This window comes from Kwoniella shivajii, chromosome 3, assembly GCF_035658355.1.
Source record: "Kwoniella shivajii chromosome 3, complete sequence".
NCBI classification, from domain to species: Eukaryota; Fungi; Basidiomycota; class Tremellomycetes; order Tremellales; family Cryptococcaceae; genus Kwoniella; species Kwoniella shivajii.
Window position 1 is genome coordinate 673,789 of NC_085910.1, and position 19,316 is coordinate 693,104.

The 19,316-nt window shown below is 44.8% G+C and overlaps 5 protein-coding genes across 5 annotated transcripts; 1 reads left to right on the plus strand and 4 right to left on the minus strand.

Annotated features, from left to right (window-relative positions):
* Window positions 1-5,331: 5,331 nt before the first annotated feature.
* Window positions 5,332-7,657, minus strand: IL334_002464 (uncharacterized protein; the record flags this gene model as incomplete). The annotated part of the gene is made up of 6 exons (XM_062934208.1): window positions 5,332-5,816; window positions 5,895-6,036; window positions 6,208-6,374; window positions 6,475-6,584; window positions 6,731-7,287; window positions 7,382-7,657. 6 exons carry the CDS (start codon window positions 7,655-7,657, stop codon window positions 5,332-5,334), a joined length of 1,737 nt encoding a protein of 578 aa, XP_062790259.1.
* A 395-nt stretch (window positions 7,658-8,052) lies between these two features.
* On the minus strand, window positions 8,053-9,223 carry IL334_002465 (uncharacterized protein; the record flags this gene model as incomplete). The annotated part of the gene is made up of 4 exons (XM_062934209.1): window positions 8,053-8,430; window positions 8,538-8,687; window positions 8,757-9,117; window positions 9,177-9,223. The coding sequence occupies 4 exons, from the start codon at window positions 9,221-9,223 to the stop codon at window positions 8,053-8,055; spliced, it is 936 nt and encodes a 311-aa protein (XP_062790260.1).
* Window positions 9,224-9,703: 480 nt separating this feature from the next.
* Window positions 9,704-11,833, minus strand: IL334_002466 (uncharacterized protein; the record flags this gene model as incomplete). Its single annotated transcript, XM_062934210.1, has 7 exons — window positions 9,704-9,769; window positions 9,861-9,992; window positions 10,053-11,083; window positions 11,148-11,241; window positions 11,323-11,409; window positions 11,479-11,548; window positions 11,670-11,833. 7 exons carry the CDS (start codon window positions 11,831-11,833, stop codon window positions 9,704-9,706), a joined length of 1,644 nt encoding a protein of 547 aa, XP_062790261.1.
* A 2,238-nt stretch (window positions 11,834-14,071) lies between these two features.
* On the minus strand, window positions 14,072-14,718 carry IL334_002467 (uncharacterized protein; the record flags this gene model as incomplete). The annotated part of the gene is made up of 4 exons (XM_062934211.1): window positions 14,072-14,176; window positions 14,257-14,381; window positions 14,479-14,536; window positions 14,605-14,718. The coding sequence occupies 4 exons, from the start codon at window positions 14,716-14,718 to the stop codon at window positions 14,072-14,074; spliced, it is 402 nt and encodes a 133-aa protein (XP_062790262.1).
* A 532-nt stretch (window positions 14,719-15,250) lies between these two features.
* IL334_002468 (oxoglutarate dehydrogenase (succinyl-transferring), E1 component) lies at window positions 15,251-19,156 on the plus strand (the record flags this gene model as incomplete). Its single annotated transcript, XM_062934212.1, has 16 exons — window positions 15,251-15,377; window positions 15,428-15,452; window positions 15,548-15,643; window positions 15,702-15,956; window positions 16,032-16,180; window positions 16,250-16,775; window positions 16,843-16,848; window positions 16,931-17,166; window positions 17,258-17,322; window positions 17,401-17,640; window positions 17,702-17,868; window positions 17,930-18,024; window positions 18,090-18,236; window positions 18,310-18,410; window positions 18,481-18,645; window positions 18,713-19,156. The coding sequence occupies 16 exons, from the start codon at window positions 15,251-15,253 to the stop codon at window positions 19,154-19,156; spliced, it is 2,844 nt and encodes a 947-aa protein (XP_062790263.1).
* Between the last annotated feature and the right edge of the window lie 160 nt (window positions 19,157-19,316).

Genomic DNA, 19,316 nt, shown 5'->3' on the forward strand with positions numbered 1-19,316 from the left:
TTCATCCGCATGGAAGCCCGTAGCGGTCCTACCTCTCACAGCATCTACTACAGCACGCGATACTGGCAAAAGCTCAGCTAGAGAATCAAATCTAGGTAAGATAGATGCGAGTGAAGTCACGGTGCATAGAAGGAGTGCAAAGGCTGGAGAGGTATACAGAGCTGTCGTCGAAGTGGATTGCGGAAGCGATGTAAGCATAGACACATTCAGGGGATGTCTAGTGACACCTGAAACAAGACCAAGATGTAAGTTGTTTGTGGAAAGTCAAATCTGTCATAGTGAAATGGCTGACTGATTCCTATGTAGGGGATCGAATGGTCGAAGAAGCTGTGACTTTGGATCTACTGGACGCCCACACGAGAGTGACTAAGACCAATTATCGCTTGGGCTGGCCATCAAGGTAAGCTCAGCATCTATCGCTTGTTCCGTTTAATTGATGTTCTCGTATGACTAGCCCTCGAGATGCGGTTACCATTTCCAAGACGCTTGTTGATCAGCATACCCTCATCGATATCACCACCTCCCTTCCTCGTTCAAAGCATGAACCCGCCTATTTGCGCCCTGCGCCTCCGCACGTGCGAGCACATGTCGCCTTGTTAGCTTGGTGTATTCAACTACCCTGTTCCTCGTTGACTTCTTCCTCTTTAACGAACGACAATCTGCCGGACGGGAAAGCTCGTATAACGTGCTTCTGGTCTTGGAATCCCAAAGGAGCATGGGCTGTTGGTGGTGGAGTACCTCAACATCTCCCCTCACTCGTGGTTGGTTTGGTGGACTACGTTAGAGATGGAAGTGAGAAAGTACCGGTATTGCTAGGGTATGGACCAGATGTAGCGATAGGATCGGTAGGATATGATACAGCCAGAGTTACGTTATCAGTTGGTTATGCTATAGTTAGCGGTGGGCAAAATAAGGAAACGGAGGATTTGAGACGACAAGTCGAATTTGGGATATCATCAACTCAAAGCTGGGATGTACAAATCAGTGTAAGAACTCAACATGGGAAAGATTCATCTTCAGCTTCTTGGTCTTCCTTTGTTGGTCAAGCTCCCACACCAATAGATGGGATAGCGGCTCCTAAACGGCTCATACTTCGATTCTCTCATGCTCAACTGGAACCTGGGGAAGAACTCGTCCGAGTCAACGTCTCGATTGAACGGACAACCTCATCTACAGCTGGAGTTCGAATCAACGGTATTCCAGTCGGCGTAGAATCTATGCGAGCACCTATTCCCCGAAGACCTCTTCTAGAAGATACAGCAAGTATGACTGGTATCTCTCTGCGAACAATAGCTACCGCCGAGAGCTACCGAACACAAAGCTCAATGGAGATCAAACGAGCAACGTCTCAAAGAGGTGATGCTGCCCAAAAGAGTATCGCTAGCTTGATACGGAGAAACTATATATGTGAGTTTATACCGTGTCTGAGTTTGGCTAATGAACAGATTTCACATCACTTCTTCAGGAGCCTGAACAGAAGTGGCGGCCTGTCCTTGATTCACGAGGAGTGGCAATACATCAGTTAAACTCCATCGATAAAACTCTGGTGGTTTTTCGTGCAGAAGCGGTATTTGTCGGTGTAGGAATATGGGATCTTTTCGCAGTCTTAGCAAGTCCAGGGGCTAGACTGGTATGGGATAAATCGCATGAAGACGCTGCTCTTCTAGAAGATGTGAACGAGTTGACCGATTTATGGCACGTCAAATCCAAAGCAGCTTGGCCAGTCAGTGCAAGAGACTCTGTCATGCTTCGAACCACCTATAAATCACCTTCTTCAGTTCATCTTTTCGGTTTCTCAGTCGACGATACCGATCTATTTCCTAGGATACCAGCTATAACGGACCCCAATGTTATTCGAACTCAGATCGATCTACAAGGATGGTCAATAGAAGCGTTATCGCCCAATACAACACAGGTCACTCTCCTGGAACAAAGTGATCCGAGAGGATGGTCGAACAAATCCTCCATTCCTCAAGTTATGATGTCCACTTTGGCAGGTATAGGTGAATTTGCAATCAAGCACGGTGCGCCACCCGTCGCTACTCGTCTTGGAGGTGCTAGGGTGCTGTCGTCGAGGTATGATGTAGAGCAGGAAACGTACAAATTCGAATACGAAGGTGCTGAAGCTAGACGGTCAAATTCATCAAGCACACATACAGCTTTCCCTCTTCCAGTAGCTGTTAAGAATCCCGAGCCTGACAACGATGGAAGCGAATCAAGCAGTCTTAAGTCGATGAGCGTTACTAGACCCATGTCGAATATTGAATGTGAACTACGTTGCGATGCGGATCAATGGTCCAATAGTTTCTCAATCCTCATTGACCCTCCTCAACAAGCCATCTCAGCTTTGAGACGGCACCGACTTTCTCCCAGTGGAGGCGGTCTATGGTTGACTATCGAGCACGATCCATCTATTTTGAAGAATGACAAGGTCTCTATCACCGTGAGAAGGGGTACTGCTCCACCGGGTAAAACTTCAGTCACTGTCAATGGAAGTAAAGTAAAGATCGATATAGAAGATCTTCCAGATGGAGAAGTACAGCTTCTCAAAAAACAAAAGAGAGGGCGCCCTTCTCGTACGCCCCTTGATCAACCTCCAGCTCTTGGTACACTGCGTAAGAAGCAGAGTAATCTGGAATTGGGTCTCGGCTCATCCACTGGACCATCCACTGATCATAATAGATCGCCCATATCCGCCTCAACTTTCACCAGATACGCGATGCCACTCACAAAATGGTATAACGTCGCCGCCGAGACTACTCGTGCAGCTATCGTACCCATGACAACAGCTACTCCTGCTCCAGAGAACGGCAGCACACCAGTGAATGCGGCAGTCAAGGCTTTGGGTCAATTAGCCAAAATTCATGCGGACAGGGACGGCGAGTCCACAGATCCAAATAGTTGGCAACCTGTTTCCGACCGTGATGGCATGAAGATCGAAAAGAGAACTGTTCCTCATTTATCGGACATGTTCCCCGTTTTCAGGTCAGGACGAATCATAGAAGGTTTTACCGCGGAAGAGGTTTCAGCAACGGTTTCCTCCTTGCGGAAAGATGAGCGTTTCGATAAACCAATAATCTTACAGTCATTCGGTCACGGTTTGACGACTTCTCATATTGTCGCACATACTACATTCCCCTTCAGAGGGAGAAGTATGCTTGTAGCTACTATCGTGGCGCGTATGCCAGATCCCCCACCTCCATCACCCTCTCTCCATGGACCCCAAACTCCGCTTTCCACAATCTTTCATGCGTCCTCGTCAAGTTTCGATCCCGATATCACTAATCTTAGCTGGAACAAATACAACCCGACTGCTTTACCTCACGGGAATGTGATTCTTGAAGGCTGGATTTTGGAGACCATCGATCCCTATTCCCATGAACAGTACGCCATACCTTCGACCAGATGCATGTATGTCTCTTCGGTTGATTACAGCGGCAGTATGCCTCTATCAGTCAACAATATACTCAATGCATCCTTGCCTCGGGCGTTGTTATCGATTGAAAATATCTTGAAGACATCTGGACCACCCTCAAGAGCTAGATCGCCGCATATGGCCGTGCTTGCACCAGATGAAAGATCTTCTGCACCGTGGGCTTTAGAAGGGATCGATGATGACCGTTCAGGAGTCGATCAAAGGAACGAAGATGACCGATATTCCTTGACGGTCACTATCCAACCGTCTACTTCGTCATCTTCAAGAGAGAGAGATGGAACCCTCGCTCCGCCTTTGAGACATAATGATTCTCGCTCGTCTATGAACACAGGTCGATCGACCGTCATCGACCTCGCTGAGGAAATAAGAAGAGGTCGAAAGGATCTAGTGGTGATGGAAGTGGAACTAGGAAGCTTACCAACAAAATTAGGATGCGTCATCGGTTTGAAAGCTGTTTCTCTACCCGTAGCATCTCATAATCCAACAAGCGACACTGCATCATTACCTTTCCAGCTACCTCAAGATGATCTGAAGTTGCCATTCAGCTGCTCGATTATATCATTAGCTCCATCTGTTTTACAATCTGCTTCACTAGATCCAACCTCTCAAGCTAGGCACTTGTTACGCGTAACACTTCCCACAGCAGGATATGACGCACCGATTTCTGATCCTTTAGGAGGTACTTCCGCCCCTACACCCAGACCTAGATGGCTCCTGGATTTGATCAACGACGGTGCCGTAATCCAACTTACCCTGAAGCCCCATTCGGGCGGTACTGATGACAAGAAGAGATACATGTATGAGGATAACGAAATTGTAGTTGAAGATGAGAAAAGGGCCAAACATTTTGGATTGAGAGATGGAAATAGGCAGAACCTACCACAATTGGTCAATCGTGCCACTCAAGGAAGTAGATCGTTAGATAAACCCTTAGCGACAGCTAGGGAGTATCTGAAAGAAGATGTGAAAAAGGAAGAGATTGTAGAAAGCGCTGATGGGGAAAACCTGACTCCTGCAGAGGAAGAAGCTACTTCCGTCTCGGAAATAAAGGTGAGCATCTGTATCTTGCATTCATGTTTCGATCCCTGATATTCAGCAGATTAGCTGATCAATCATTCATTATGCGATTGTCAGCCTCCGCAGCCCATCGAAAGTCCTACAACGATCCCAGAATCCACTTCAAGATATTCGTATAATTTCTGGAGATATTCACGTTTAACGAGGTTTTCAACCTCAGCACCTGTGACTGCGGGACATTCACCTATAAAAAGTAGTATAGCTAGATTACCATCTAATCCCGATTCCTCCGAAAGTGGTAACGGAGCTATATCGACTCTCAACGAAGGAGAAAAGGCAACAGTTGAAAGCAAAGACATATCACAACAAGCCGTTAAACTGTTGATGAACAATCGCATCTTAGAACCCGTGATATCTTTACCTGGTTTGATAATAGCTTGTATAGTTTGTTTATTATTTGGGTCACTGCTAAGATCATTACTGAGTGAAGCGGATTTTGTCATTTACCAACCTGCGGGCACAAATGACATAGAAGGAGAACATTGGAGGGAGTTAAAAAGGCTTGCCGAGTGGAGAATAGGTTGGAATAGGGATCTGGTAGTCGCTATAGCAAGGAGAGGATAAGGGCTCATTTCGCCTCAAATCGAGTGAGCAGTGAATCCACATGAGAGCGGAAGAGATTTTGATATGAATGTTGTTCTTCTCATCTGGGTCTTTATAATGTATTCTCATCATTTCAACTGTTTGTACAACCACTTAAATATGCATGATAACGATATGATATTTTACAAATCGATAATATAATGGGAAAAAAACGCACAAGATGAAGATAATAAAACTGCGTGGTCCAAAAACGAGAAGTGGAAAAAAACAACGTCTTACGCTGTAGGGGTAACCACTTGACTGTCTGCAAACTCGCTATTTTCTTCACTGGGTACAATCTCTTGTCTCAAAGCTGATTTCTTGGGCGGTTTCTTTTTTCCTCCTGTTCCTGTTCCCGTTCCCGTTCCTGCAACTTTGACTTTGATCTTTGGCGTAGGGGTAGTTGTCAGTGTTGGCACAAGTGTCGCTGTGCTAATCCCCTGAACACTTCCACCACCTATGACAGAATCGTCATCTGCTATTTCAGACATTTCTTCATCCACTTTATCTACGTTTGAGGCACTCAAAGCAGGTGTAGGAACTGTTGAAGCGTCAAATGAATTCGTTTGAGTAAGTGATGGTCTTTCGATTGATGAATCAAGTGGGACAGTTGTTGTAGGAGTCGAAGTTCCTGCGGCATTAGATTTGATTTTGGCAAGTCGGGCGACTTCTTTAGCTTCTTTGTCTGCTTGTACCAAACGTCCAAGTTCCGAAGGTGGTCCTGATGAACATATAGGATTAATGATCAGTATTTCATCATATGTGCACTATAAAGGAATGAAAGATGATAAGCACTCACCCATGACCCATGACTTGATCTTGAGTTGACCTCCTCCAACTCCAATTATGACTTTTTCAGATTGAGTCCAGTTTCTGACTGGTTCTTTCCTTGGAAACGGTCCGACATCACCGCCATTGAGAGGTCCAAAATATTGAGTGACCTGGATGAGACAAATCAGTCGAGGCATCACAAATGATAAGCTACTCATCGGGAGGAGAGAAGAACGAATGAGGAACAGGAGCGATATAGATCAAGAATGCAAGATTGAGCGGGAATGGATTATCTCGTTAAACAGAGGAGAATTTGTTGACGTCGTCGACAAATGACTCACCTTTGGGAAAGCTCCCAGATTTGTTTTCATAGCATGAATTGGGTTTGGATAAATCGGGAATCCGAGCGCTTTCGCGTCGGCAAGAATGAATGGGGGCGAAGGAGCACGAGGTGGTGGAACGACAGCCGGGGCGATAGATCGTTCGACAGGAGGGAGTGTTAGCGGTTCTATAAAGATGGTATGGATCAAAGATGAGCTAACAATATTTAGGGAAGAATGATCCATATTAAGGGGAGACGGGGAGGGGTAGAAAAAAAAAGAACGAACCGAGTGGGTCTGGTGTCACATCTCTGCTCCCTGGTGTAGCAGCTGGTTGAAGAGGTGAAGCACCCGGAGTCGATGAGGCTTTCTCGGCTTTGACTGCAGCCATCATACCTCTACGTATTTGTGAAGAAAGTCGAAAAGCGATGATGATGCAGACGAATAATAGGTGAAATAAGCGAGAAGGTGAATGATTATGTTATGTCAGCGTATCCCTCTGCGATTCTTAAAAAGAGAGAAACAAGTTGTTCTTTTAGCTTACTTCTTTATACCTTTCCTCCAAGCCTTTCCAGGACCAGGAGGTGCATCTGAAGATTTCTTCTTATGACTTTTCATAGATTTCTTTTCTGATGTTTCGGGGGAATCATCCAATAGTCCACCGATATCCTCATCTGCAGGAGACCAACCTGTGATCTTACCATTCCTTTCTGGTGGACCTCTATGACTTGCTCCTGCAGCAGATGGTGATAGCCAGTCATAACTTTTCCTATGAGCAGCAAGGGTGGAAGCTGCTGCTGCTGCTGCTGCCGCCGCCGCCGCCGCTGCGGATGAAGTTTGAGCCTTTGATTTACCCTTCCCGTTAGATGAAGTTCCCGCACCGGACGATGTTTTCTTCTTCTTGTTTGGTGGTGGAATGACACGCGGTTCATCTTCGTCTGTAGAAGAGTAGTTTGCTTTTTCTGCCATGGCTGCTTTCAAACCGAATTTGAGTGTTATGGGAGGTGGTGGAGAGAGTGACGAACGATCTGAATGTCTTGTTGCAGATGTTTTAGGAGGTTGCGTATCGCCATTCATCAAGTGGTTTATATTCGGTCGTAGCTGTTTGATGAGGATTCAGCGTTGTTACTCATATCCTGGCAACGGTTGATTGGGTCATTGCGTTTTTTGGGAATGCGTATGTGTGTAGACTTACAGTGATTTTTAATGGATGTCCTTCTTTCCCCTTTTTGGTTTTCTTTGGTTTTGGTACAAGTACTTCTACTGCTTCTTCTTGTTCATCTTCTTCTTCAAGTAGATCATCTATATCTTGACTTCTTCCTCTACTGTATATCCCTGTCTTTGAAGATTCAGCAGGTTCTTCACTGAATTGTCTTTTACGGGATGTCGAAGGTCCTCCTTCTCCTTCTCGACCTGAATCAATCTCCACTTCAGATTCAGAATCTGTAAAATCATGCCGGTGAGAAACCATGTTCAAGGTCGTTCATTCGTGGATATGTACAGTATAAAGAAAGTGAATGTCAATAAAGCCTGTGAGAGAAATGGAAATGTGATGCTTGAGATAATGATAGGTCTGGTGTCATTGATGAGATTGAGCGGAAAAGAAAGGGAAAGAAAGGTGAGCCAGGCTGATTTTGGAAGGGAAATATCGTTTAAATCTTCAAACGGAATTTAAATACACGTCGAAGGTGATTTATTGTTTCAAAGCCTATCGACCTTTATTCCTCGTATGATGCAGAACCCCATGCAGCACGAAGCAGATCGTACGTAAAATGGATTGCATACACGTAATTGAGATTCTGCGCGAAGCATAGTGATACATTACATATGTTGAGCTTGCTATTGAAAAATCCTCCAAACAGATCTTTACCATCCTCCTCCACCACCTCCGTGATGGCCACCTCCTCCCCCGTGATGTCCTCCTGGACCACCGAATCCTCCTCCCCCTCCACCAAATCCTCCACCACCACCTCCAAATCCACCTGGACCTCCAAATCCTCCTCCACCGCCGAAACCACCACCACCACCACCGTGATGTCCTCCATGTTGTCCACCACCTCCGCCGAACATGCCGCCACCGCCTCCTGGACCACCGAACATACCGCCTCCTCCTCCTCCGAACATTCCACCACCACCACCTCCTCCTCCTCCGAACATACCGCCGCCGCCGCCGCCCATGAAGGGTGGTGGGCCCATGTTGTGACTGAACAACCCGCCTCCGCTGCCGCCGTACGAGCTATGATGCTATGAAAAGTTGCAGATTCATCGGTCAGCTACGACGTGAAAGCTGACGGCAAGAGGTAGGGAGACTATGGATAGGTTCACAATACATGTCAAAGAGGTAAACGTACTTTGTTCCCCAAAGCACTACTGAGGAGCTTGCCTGCAAGTAATGCGCCTCCTCCTGCAGCCATACCCGATCCGAAACCAAGGCCGCTTGAACTCGATTGTTGTTGCTGGGGGGTATAACCAGTATTGTAACCTTGGTATCCTTGTTGCTGCTTATAGGCTGTTAGTTGATGTTTCCACAACACAAGCACACTGAGTGAGTCAGTCTTTAAAAAACTTACATTATATCCATATTGTTGCTGGTTTCCATACTGTCCACTGTTCTTTCCCATTAAGCTCGAGATTGTACTTCCTAAACCTCGTTCTCCGGCTTCTCCACCTTGTTCATTGGAGTATTGTGAATTATTTTGCACAGCATTACCGGGGACTGGATCAGCTACACTTCCCGAGTTCATGAAAGCAGCAGCCTCTCCTTGATTCTGATTTTGACTTTGACCTTGATTTGCTTGATTCAAGGCGTCAGCTTGTTCCGGATGAACTTGTCCTTCTGAAAGTGCGGGGTGCGTCCATGATGTCGTGGGCGGTTCGGTGGATGGGTTGATGTAGAAGTAAGTCTGATAATTTGTATCGAATTGTCGAATCCTTGTTATCATTCAAAATCAGCACCAGTCATAACACGATGTGGGCAGAGAGGGATTTACCAAGGTGGCGGTAGATCAGAATTGTCTTGTGGAGCTGGTGAACTCATATTGCAATTTTATTCTGATTGTTTGTAGTTTAAATCTGTGAATGGGGGATTTTGGATTGGGTTTGAGTACCTGTCGACCTTGTAGGATTGTTTGTCTAAACAATTAATAATTTGCATGGGACCATAAACAGCAAACGCAACATTCACCAACGCCCTTTTTATGGTATGGGAAACGGTTTAAAAATACGTCACAGTTCATTCAGGTGGGTCACTTCCAATTAAGCGCAGTCCTCGAAGAATGACCAATGACGGCACAGTTTACAGTTCCTGGGTCCATTTCAATCACCCTTCAGAGTCGTCCTGTATAGCAAAGAAAATGCGCATTCAACAATGCAAACGATGCGCTGGATTTTCGCAGGTCGATGCTGCACGGAAAGATGTCAAGCATTCATTATCGTATGTAATGCATATCAGGTCTACAGTATGCCTTGAATAATATGTAAACCTCTAATCATGTATCTTGTATTATAATGTTTATCCTTATGAGTACATATGCTCGGGCATCTTCCGCCGTACTTTGGCTTTTACTATTAATTCTGCTATTCCCTGTTGATATGACAATCATCCCGTCAGTCTCCCTCTCGAAGCTGCACAAGTTGCAAGTGGAGAAAAGACTGAAAATCGTAGAATGACTTACATATACTGCACCATCTATCAAACCGACCGACAAAACTAACCAGCTTGACATTATACTCAATACTGATGATGGTTGCCCGTGAACCATATCATAGACTAATCTGACCAGTGAAACCGAAAATACCAGCATATACTGAGATGTGAAGATTAGCTAAATGCCCGCATGCTTGTGAAACATGATTGGGGAACTTACGGCAAGGGGGAAATAAAGCATCAATAAACTGGCTTGTCTGTTGAAATATGCAGACGCTGAGATCTGTGGTTGTACTCCTTTGAAGCCTGAACCTGAGCCGATAGCTCTACCTTCAGGTGGTTCTTCTCCACCCGTACCCGTGACTTGGTATTCCTGGAAAAACTCTTTTAACGTTTGTCCACTTGGTCTTCTGTCTTCGGCAGAAGAAGTCTGATCTCTTGCCATCTCTAAATCGCTGTAGACACCTAATCTGTCATTCAAGGATTCTTCACTGTCGAAATCTGCCTTTGAGCCTTGTGATAAGACAGGCGACAAGACATGTTGTCTTTGGATCATGGGTGCAGGTAACACTGTATCGGGTGTTACCAATTTTGTTGTCGAATCGACAGATGCCGGTGGTTCGATTTGATATGTTAATTCTGGTGTAACGACCGAGTAGGTATCCGTACCAAATGTTTGCTTTGAGCTAGGTCCGGAAGCTTCAGATGATGTTGAAGGGTGTCGATTCTGATTTGAATCCGACAATGGGTCTCTTATCTCGTGTCTTGGCGATATCAGCTCAGGTGATGGAGGTCTTGAGGCCAATAGAATACCTGTAGGTACAGTTGGTGTAAAATCTATCGTATCCGTATGTAATGGTGTACTGCTAGTGAATCTACCATTTCCTCCTACAGTCACGAATTCCAAAGCTTCCCATGGTGCATCAGGATTTATAGGTTCTTTGTGTCCCATATGTCCGGAAGAGGCTCTTCCGAGTTTGAATATTGGTCGAAGTATTTTTGGACCCGGAATATTCGCACCTTCTCCTTCCGAAATTCTGTCAGGTGTTGTACCAGCCATGAATTGAGTAGATAGCTGGATAGTATCCGGTCTTCTTAAGAATCGGAATAATCGAGAGTATAATACAATGATTACCACGAAAACGATAGCACGGGGGATGAACTGGATTAAGTCTCGATCGAGACCAGACCCCTTCGTACCGTAGTAGCACAGACTACCGTTATTGACCCATCCGACTGTGTTGTGCCATACTGAGGAAGATGTGTTAGTCCACGAGCCCTAATCGCGAAAACATCATTGTGACATGTGACTTACTGGCAGAATGTATGATCGATATTGACCATATTATTGGGGCAACAGCCCACGAATATCTTTCAAATGCGCTTGTTATATTTGATAAAGGATGTGTCTAGTGTAGATTAAGGTTAGCCCAGTCTTGCGATGGAGCAAGAGTTTGAATGATAAAAGACAAGTGTATGGCGATACTCACTAGGAGGAGATAGGTGGCGAAAGCAATACACAATGTCCAAAGATGTTGGCTGAAAAGGACACTCGTCAGAAGAAAGGCTAGGGCGTCCTGCAATATTCAAACATATTCAGCTTTGGTGTACACAGTATTCATGTTAGCAGCCTCCGAATCACTTACGCAGCCTCGGGTTCCTGTCTTCTCCGGATGCCCCGTCAAGTACAGAATTTCAGGTGGCAAAGCGACCATACTATGATAGATATCATTATCAGCGTCAGCGCCAAATCTCCGGATCGTATTATAAAATCGAGTTGATGACCGTGTCCATGATGTGATACCTTCAATCAGTCTTAAGGACAAAGGTTACGTACCCAAGAATGAGATCGCTGACTACCATTCCTAACAATAATCTTACCCTCAACTTCCCTCTACCCTGCTTCACTAGTGATATGAGTAGATATAATGCTGCTATTATCGTTAGGCCAGAAATGACCGACCCTCCAGTAGCGTTGATTTGCGTTGTCGTGAACGTCATATTGCTCAGGACACTCTGAGGAATCGTGGATCCTCAAAATGGCCTTCAAGAGATTCGGTTACTGACGGATTTAAATGTATACTGAGAGGATCGGATCGGAGTAAGTTTCTGAAAGACTGTCGATGCTATCTATGATCGATGATATAATGGTAGGAGCTCTTTGCTTCTTCCTCTTTCCAAAGTCGTAGCAGCTTGTATGAAACCTCTCGAATCTAGCTCTACAGTGGTGTTTTCCTTATATCCTAACAACAGCGATGATTATTTTCTACTGTAAGTTTGCCGGACTCGAGGTAGCCTGAAGTCGGTGGTGGAGATTGGCACGAGGAGTATCAGAAGAAGGGAGATGCGCGGGCCGTTATGTCCATTCACTGAGATGTGATTAGAAATGTATGTCTTGAATCACAAGCTACGAACATGGTCTAACGTATGGTAGAATATCCGTCTGGATTACGTGGTAAGAGATCTATCCAAAGAAGCTTGTTTTGTCGATGATCTGTTTCAGCAATTGGTGAAGTAATTGATCATGAAAAGAGATGGAATCAAATGTTTGATCAGGTTAAACAACAACGATTGACTAGAATATCAATGTCTGAAATTGAATAAAGATGGATTGATCCAATGAACAGGTATGGTATAGTAAAATAACACGTAAATCGTATCAGGAAGGGCTAGCTAGCCCCTTGATCTATTTTTCTCTTACTCAAAATACCGGCTAACAGAATGAAGATCTCTGATCAACTCAGCCCCAGGTATTTTTCCTTTCCCAATCAACTTAGCTCCTTCGGTACACTGCTGACCATCTCGAGATATGATGTCTCGGATTGCTTTAGTCCATCTTACTCCCTCTTTTCTCTTCCTCTTTCAAGAGAGGGCTGGTCTTGTTTTGTTTTTTTGACACGCCAAGGCGTGAAATGATATTCAATACCTAGGTGAGAAGAGAGAGAAGAAAGAAAATCACGTAATACAATAGGTGATTGAAAAACACTCGTCCTCGCTTGCGTGGGACTCCCAATTATAACATTTTATAACTGTAACTTTACCACTTGCTATCTTTTTGTTGATACCGGCACCCGGCCGGAACGGTAACCTCCCTGTTTGTGCCTGCTTCTGGGTTACATACAAATAGTTTTGCTCCTGAATCATACCCAACTTTAAAAAAGGCATTTTTCCATCACTGTGCCCCCAACTGACGATCAATTCTCAGGAGTTTAAATGACATCGACTCTAGGGGTAACCACGCGAAAGGAACGAGAGAGAAGAAGAAGAAGAAGAAGAAAGAGAAGAAATTCTTCTGCGGCATGACTGGAAGTGGGATTAATATCGACCTCGGAGATCTCAACTGCGATCGTAGAGGTTGGCAAAGTGAACAACCAAATGAGCGTATTTCAACGCGGGCTGCTAGCGCTAGCTCCTTTTGCAGATACACAGACTCGGGGCTTAGCTGGCAAAGATCGCGACTTTATCGAGTTTTCTCTCATACCAAGGGTACGTTTTAAGGCCCGGCCTCCGCAGCTTCAAACTAGCAGATACATATGAAATACATGACTAACTTCGACTATTTCTGAGGAATCTTTGCTCCGCCAGAAAGCACTTGACGCGTATCTTATATATTTAAACCAAAAAATATAGTTTATCCGATAACAAGTTTCCTGTTCCGGATGACGAAGACTTCTTCCGGACTTTCGATCACTTCAGATAGAGTAAACTCTACTCTGGACCTATGCGTCCGGCGTCTGCACTCAGATATGGACAACCCTCTTGATGATCGGGTTCCGTCACGACATTCCATTTGTTGTTGGTAATGATCGCCAAAGCCTCCTTTTCTGAAAAGGTAGATCTGTGGCTGAGACTCTAACAGATTGCGCCGAACGAGTAAATGAGTAAGTGTAAGAAGTGAAAGGCCGAAATTGTCGTTATCATTCAAGAACGACGAATACATCCGTGATTTGCCGACTAAGGAATGTATGTCAATAGCAAGGATAATTCACCCATATAGAAGGCAGACATCCTGTAATTCATATTCAGTGCGACATATTGAAAAATGCACAATTTGTCAGACTCAACACGAGAAATCGCCGACCGTGATACGTTCTACCAACCTGGCTCAATCGGCAACAGTATGCAACGCGGTCTCATGTTAAACGACGATAGTGGACAATGCAGCATCTCAAATTGATCCACATCGTCTCCTGAATGAAAGTTCAGATACACACAAGCATTCGTTTGTCATTCGACTGACTATCCTTCCATTCTAAATACTTCTTCTGCCTCACTCCACCACCCAGGTCCACTTGCTGAACCTACAGCTCCTGGCACAAAGCTTTCCTGCATTCCATCCGTGAGCTATTCGAGGGGGTGGTCGACGTACATGAGCGAAAGCCCTCCTACGAAACCGAGTGAAAGGAGAACAGCGAGTGACTCACCTTCCACCAACGTTGTGTAGCCTCGTTCTGAGCAATTCCCTTCATATCCTCGTCAAAGTCCTTTCCGATATACCTCATATGGGCGATTAGGAGATTATGGGGCTCGAAAAAGTGAATTGAGTAATCTGTGAAATGATCAGCACGTCATCGAGTTTGGTGACTGACATGAAATAGGCTGGCTATCTTGAGGGTTAATTCAGATGAGAGGGAAAGCACACTCACCAACTACGTGAGCGGTCCTTAACGCTCCTAGAACTTCAGGCCATACGTCAGCATGTACCTAGAACGACAGAGAATTTATCAGTGCCCAGAGCAATTCGTCTACAGATACGCAGTATGTGAACCTACTTTTTTGTATTCATCCAGTCTTTCCGGCTTGACTCTGATGATTTGACAAATTCTTTTGCCTTGATCGGTTTTTGGCAAGACGGGGAAAGGAAGCTCGGTGGATTTGGTGCTCATTGCTCTTGCTGGTGATATACGTGAGAATCTTGTCAAGAGACTTTGTCTGAGCATTTCAGCCTTTAGCTTGTTGGGGCAAGGGATGATATAGGACACTTACCTTTGAACTCTTGAAGGATTTGCTACTATAACGCGTATAGAGCATTAAACTTTTCAATCAATACGTGTTGTGAAATCTACAGGGATCGGTATAAGGATTGCGCCGGACCAAAGGGAGACCCCACACCCCACATGCCATCCGGTCATGTGATAAAACCGGATGATCCATTCAAATTCATATCGAGTTGCGTCTCATGATCTTACAGTATTACTCGAGTATATGCTGCTTCTTGTCGCATCCTTTTTGGACAGCTTCTTACGCGCTTATATGCATCTATAAAGTAGATGTGTGTATCCTGTGTGATGCTTGACATGTCATTCTCAAATTGTTATCCCTACTTATGGCCCCGAGAGTGAGCTACTCAGAGCGTGCAGTATCCAAATATACCGCCTTTTCTTCTATCTCTGCCCATTATCTCACCTTGGAGAAGCCATGTTGACTCGAATTCTGAAGACGCACCATGCTCTACCTAGAGCTGTGTCCAGAGGATGTCCGAGACAATATCACGATGATTCTACTTTTGGATATAGGGTCCCCCAGAAGTATGAATTACCGGATTGTGAGTCAGCATGACTTGGAATGCATCATAAGCTGATCATTGGCAAACAGACACACAGAAAGAACTAGACAACAGGTAAGTGATAAGCTGCTAGGTGGGCTCTGCACGATGACGCCAGTCCATGCTTTGGGTATCCGTGACGAAGCTGATCGTACAATCGTCCGACATAGAAATGCAAACGCGCCTCTACTTCGTTACGTTGAATCTGTCCGTCGGCATGGCCACCGAGCAGCACAGATAGACCCATTAGATCTGATGGACAGAGAGTGAGCTTGTCCTCAGTGACTTTACGAATCATTCAGCTGACAAAACGACCTTTCGGAGCCCTGTTGGAGCTCTTGATCCACTTCGATACGGATTGGAAGCGTTGCAGTCATATCCACTTCAAGGTATTCTTCATCTTCCTCCTTCACCTGAGCCCACAACACCACCCAGTACTGTTGGACCCGAACGCAGCGAGACGGGAGAAGGATCAAAGGTCTCTGTAGCACTTGATAAGATAAAAGAACATTTGATGAGCGTGTACGTTGACAAGATCGGTTTTGAGTATATGCATTGTCCTGAGAAGAATGAGAGATTGTGAGTATCATTATCGATCTATTCCTCCGGTTTTGAGGCTAGCCAAGAATGGTAAATAACAATGCAAATATAAAGATGGTTTTCGCATCACGTTGAAACGGAAACCTCATCTTTTCCTCTCCCACTAGATGATAAAAGAAGGAAACGAATTTGGGAGTTATTGATGAGAAGTGAAGAACTGGATAAATTTTTGGCGAAGAAATTTCCCAATCTTAAGCGATATGGTAAGTTCGATCGATTTCCTTCCCCCTTTGTATCGTTTATCAATCATTCTGAATGGTGATTTCCGGCAGGCTGTGAAGGGGCAGAAAGTATGTTACCAGCTTTATCTTCTTTATTCGAAGTTTCCGCCGAAGCTGGTATATCATCGATTGTTCTGTCATTACCCCATCGAGGAAGGTTATCACTTTTATGTGATCCGGACTTGATGGCATTTCCACCCAAAGCACTATTCGCTAAGATCAAAGGTAAACCTGAATTCGATCCGGCTACAGCTCCAGGAGCCACTGGTGATGTGATAAGTCACTTATCTGCCACTCGACAGATACCCTTCGATACTGGTAAAAGAGTGAAGGTCAAGGTATTGCAGAATCCAAGTCATCTAGAAGCTGTTAATCCGGTAGCATTAGGTGTAACAAGAGCAAAACAAATGGAATTACTCAAAAGCTCTCCACGAGAATGTCAATTAGGAGATAAAGTTATGTGCGTACAATTACATGGTGATGCTGCTTTTGCAGGTCAAGGTGTAGTTGCGGAGAGTCTTGGATTAAGTGGTTTACCTCATTTTGGAAGCGGAGGAACTGTTCATATTATCGTCAAGTGAGTCCGCACGCGACCCTACCGTATTGGCGATGATTCAGAGCTGATGCTGTTTGGCTGCACACAGCAATAAGTGAGTATTGAGGGTTGTAATTCTCTGTCTATATGCAAACATGAACCTGGACCGTGTTACAAGCTAATGTCACATTGCAAAGCATCGGCTACACAACTCCCGCTTCTCTAGCCAGATCGTCAATCTATTCATCAGACATCGCCAAAATGATTGGTTGTCCAATCCTCCATGTCAACGGTGATCACCCTGAATCAGTCACGAGAGCTGTAGACATAGCTTTTAGGTATAGACAGATGTTCAGGAAAGATGTCATCATCGATTTGATCTGTTATCGAAGATGGGGACACAATGAGTTAGACGAACCTGCTTACACACAACGTAAGTGTGCCCATTTCTTCAGTTCTAGTTGTCGAAGTTGGCTAGACGGGCAAAGAAAATTGGATCTCCGGCTTACATTTTCATCAATCAGCGCTCATGTACAACAAGATCAGGGGAAGAAAGAGTGTTCCCGAGTTATACGAGTCTCGTCTAGTCGTGAGTATTTATCATAATGTCCCTTCTATACTGTCGTGCCTACCACGAAGCCTACACTCACTAATATCTGTATTCCAGGAACAACAACTTCTTACCTATGAGGCAGCTTCAAGCACTCGAAGAGATCATGTAAATCACCTTGAGGAACATTTCAATCAAGTCGAAAGCTACAAGCCAAGATCTGAGATGCTCGAGGGTAAATGGAAGAATTATGTATGGCCTGCTGGGTCAGAGGCCGATCATGATCCAGACACGGGCGTGAAAGAAGAAGAGTTGCTAGATGTTGCTCAAGCGAGTGTAACATTACCGGACAGCTTCGTAGGTCTTCTTCTCTCCCTGCATTCCATTGTAGGGAAAGACATTGATAGTCAAGGGATAGAATATACACCCAAGATTGAGAAGACATATTTCCTCTCGCTTGAAATCGCTCGATGCCAAAGTCGATTTTGCAACGGCTGAAGCTATGGCTTTTGGAACTTTGATGAAAGAAGGTCTCGATGTTAGAATATCTGGACAAGATGTTGGCAGAGGTACTTTCTCACAAAGGTGAGTCTGCTCCACACATCACATCGGCTTTTGGTATATCTGGCTGACATATATTTTCAAGGCATGCTATGTTCGTCGATCAACAAACTGAATCTTGTCACATCCCACTGAATGAAGGGCTGAGTGGTGCCACCGGAAAGCTTGAATTAGCCAATAGTGAGGTTTTGTCTCAATCGATTGATTCAAGCTGCTTTAGTCTGGCTTACAAGACCTGATCACAGGCTCGTTGAGCGAGATGGCAGTCCTTGGTTTTGAAGTTGGGTTATCTTGGTCAGACCCCCAGCTCCTGCCAATATGGGAAGCTCAATTCGGTGATTTCATGAATGGAGCTCAGAGTATGATTGATACTTTCATTGTCGGCGCAGAAGGTGAGCTGCTTCATGGGCGTCCCATCAGCTGCCTGGCTCAAGGGATATCAAAAGTTGACTTTACATGATGAAGCAAAATGGTTGAAACAAAGTGGTATCGTAATAATGCTTCCTCATGGATATGATGGCGCTGGACCCGAACATTCTTCATGTAAGGTCGAAAGGTTCTTACAGGTGTGTTATGCTGCCGATCCGATCTCTTCTGGTATACCTCTATACTGACCAATCACCCATTGGGTTGTAGCTGTCTAACGATACCAGGACAACCAATACTTATGGTGACATCAACTTGACTGTTGTCAATCCTTCGACTCCTGCTCAGATGTTCCACATTTTACGAAGGCAAATGAAACGAAATTACAGAAAACCTCTGATTGTCGCTTCTCCCAAAGGATTACTCCGCTCACCGGTGAGGCCTACATTTCCCTCATGTAACTGATTTGCATGAAACTGACCAAATGACATGGCGACCATAGCTCGCCGCATCTTCTTTATCCGAAATGACTCCCGGTAACACTTTCCAGCCGATTATCGAAGGTCCGACCAATTCTTCTGCAGATAGAGTGGTCCTCTGTACAGGTAAACATTACTATACTCTTCTTGAACATGTGACCAAAACAGACAAAATGTCGTCAGTGAATATGGTACGTGTCGAAGAATTGTCACCCTTCCCATATTCAGAATTAGAAAATACACTTTCGAAATACAAGAATAAGGAAATTGTATGGGCCCAAGAGGAACCTTCGAATCAAGGTGCTTGGTCATATGTCAAACCTCGCTTAGAAGGAATCTTGGAGAAAGTGGGGTATGAAGGTACGATTAGATATGCAGGTAGAAAAGTGGGAGCTACGACGGCTGTCGCAGTTGGAGAATGGCATAAGAGGGAGGTGGAAGAGATTGTAAAAGCTGCTTTGGAATAGCCTAGCGTGTTGGTGGTATTAGGATTGTGTATGCATCTCTGTATATGTTTCATGGTTACTGCTTACACAGTAACTGACATCATAAGGTGGGTACGCTGAATGTTATACACAATCACTTTCACAATTATGAAAATATCAGCACGTAGACGGACGAAGACTC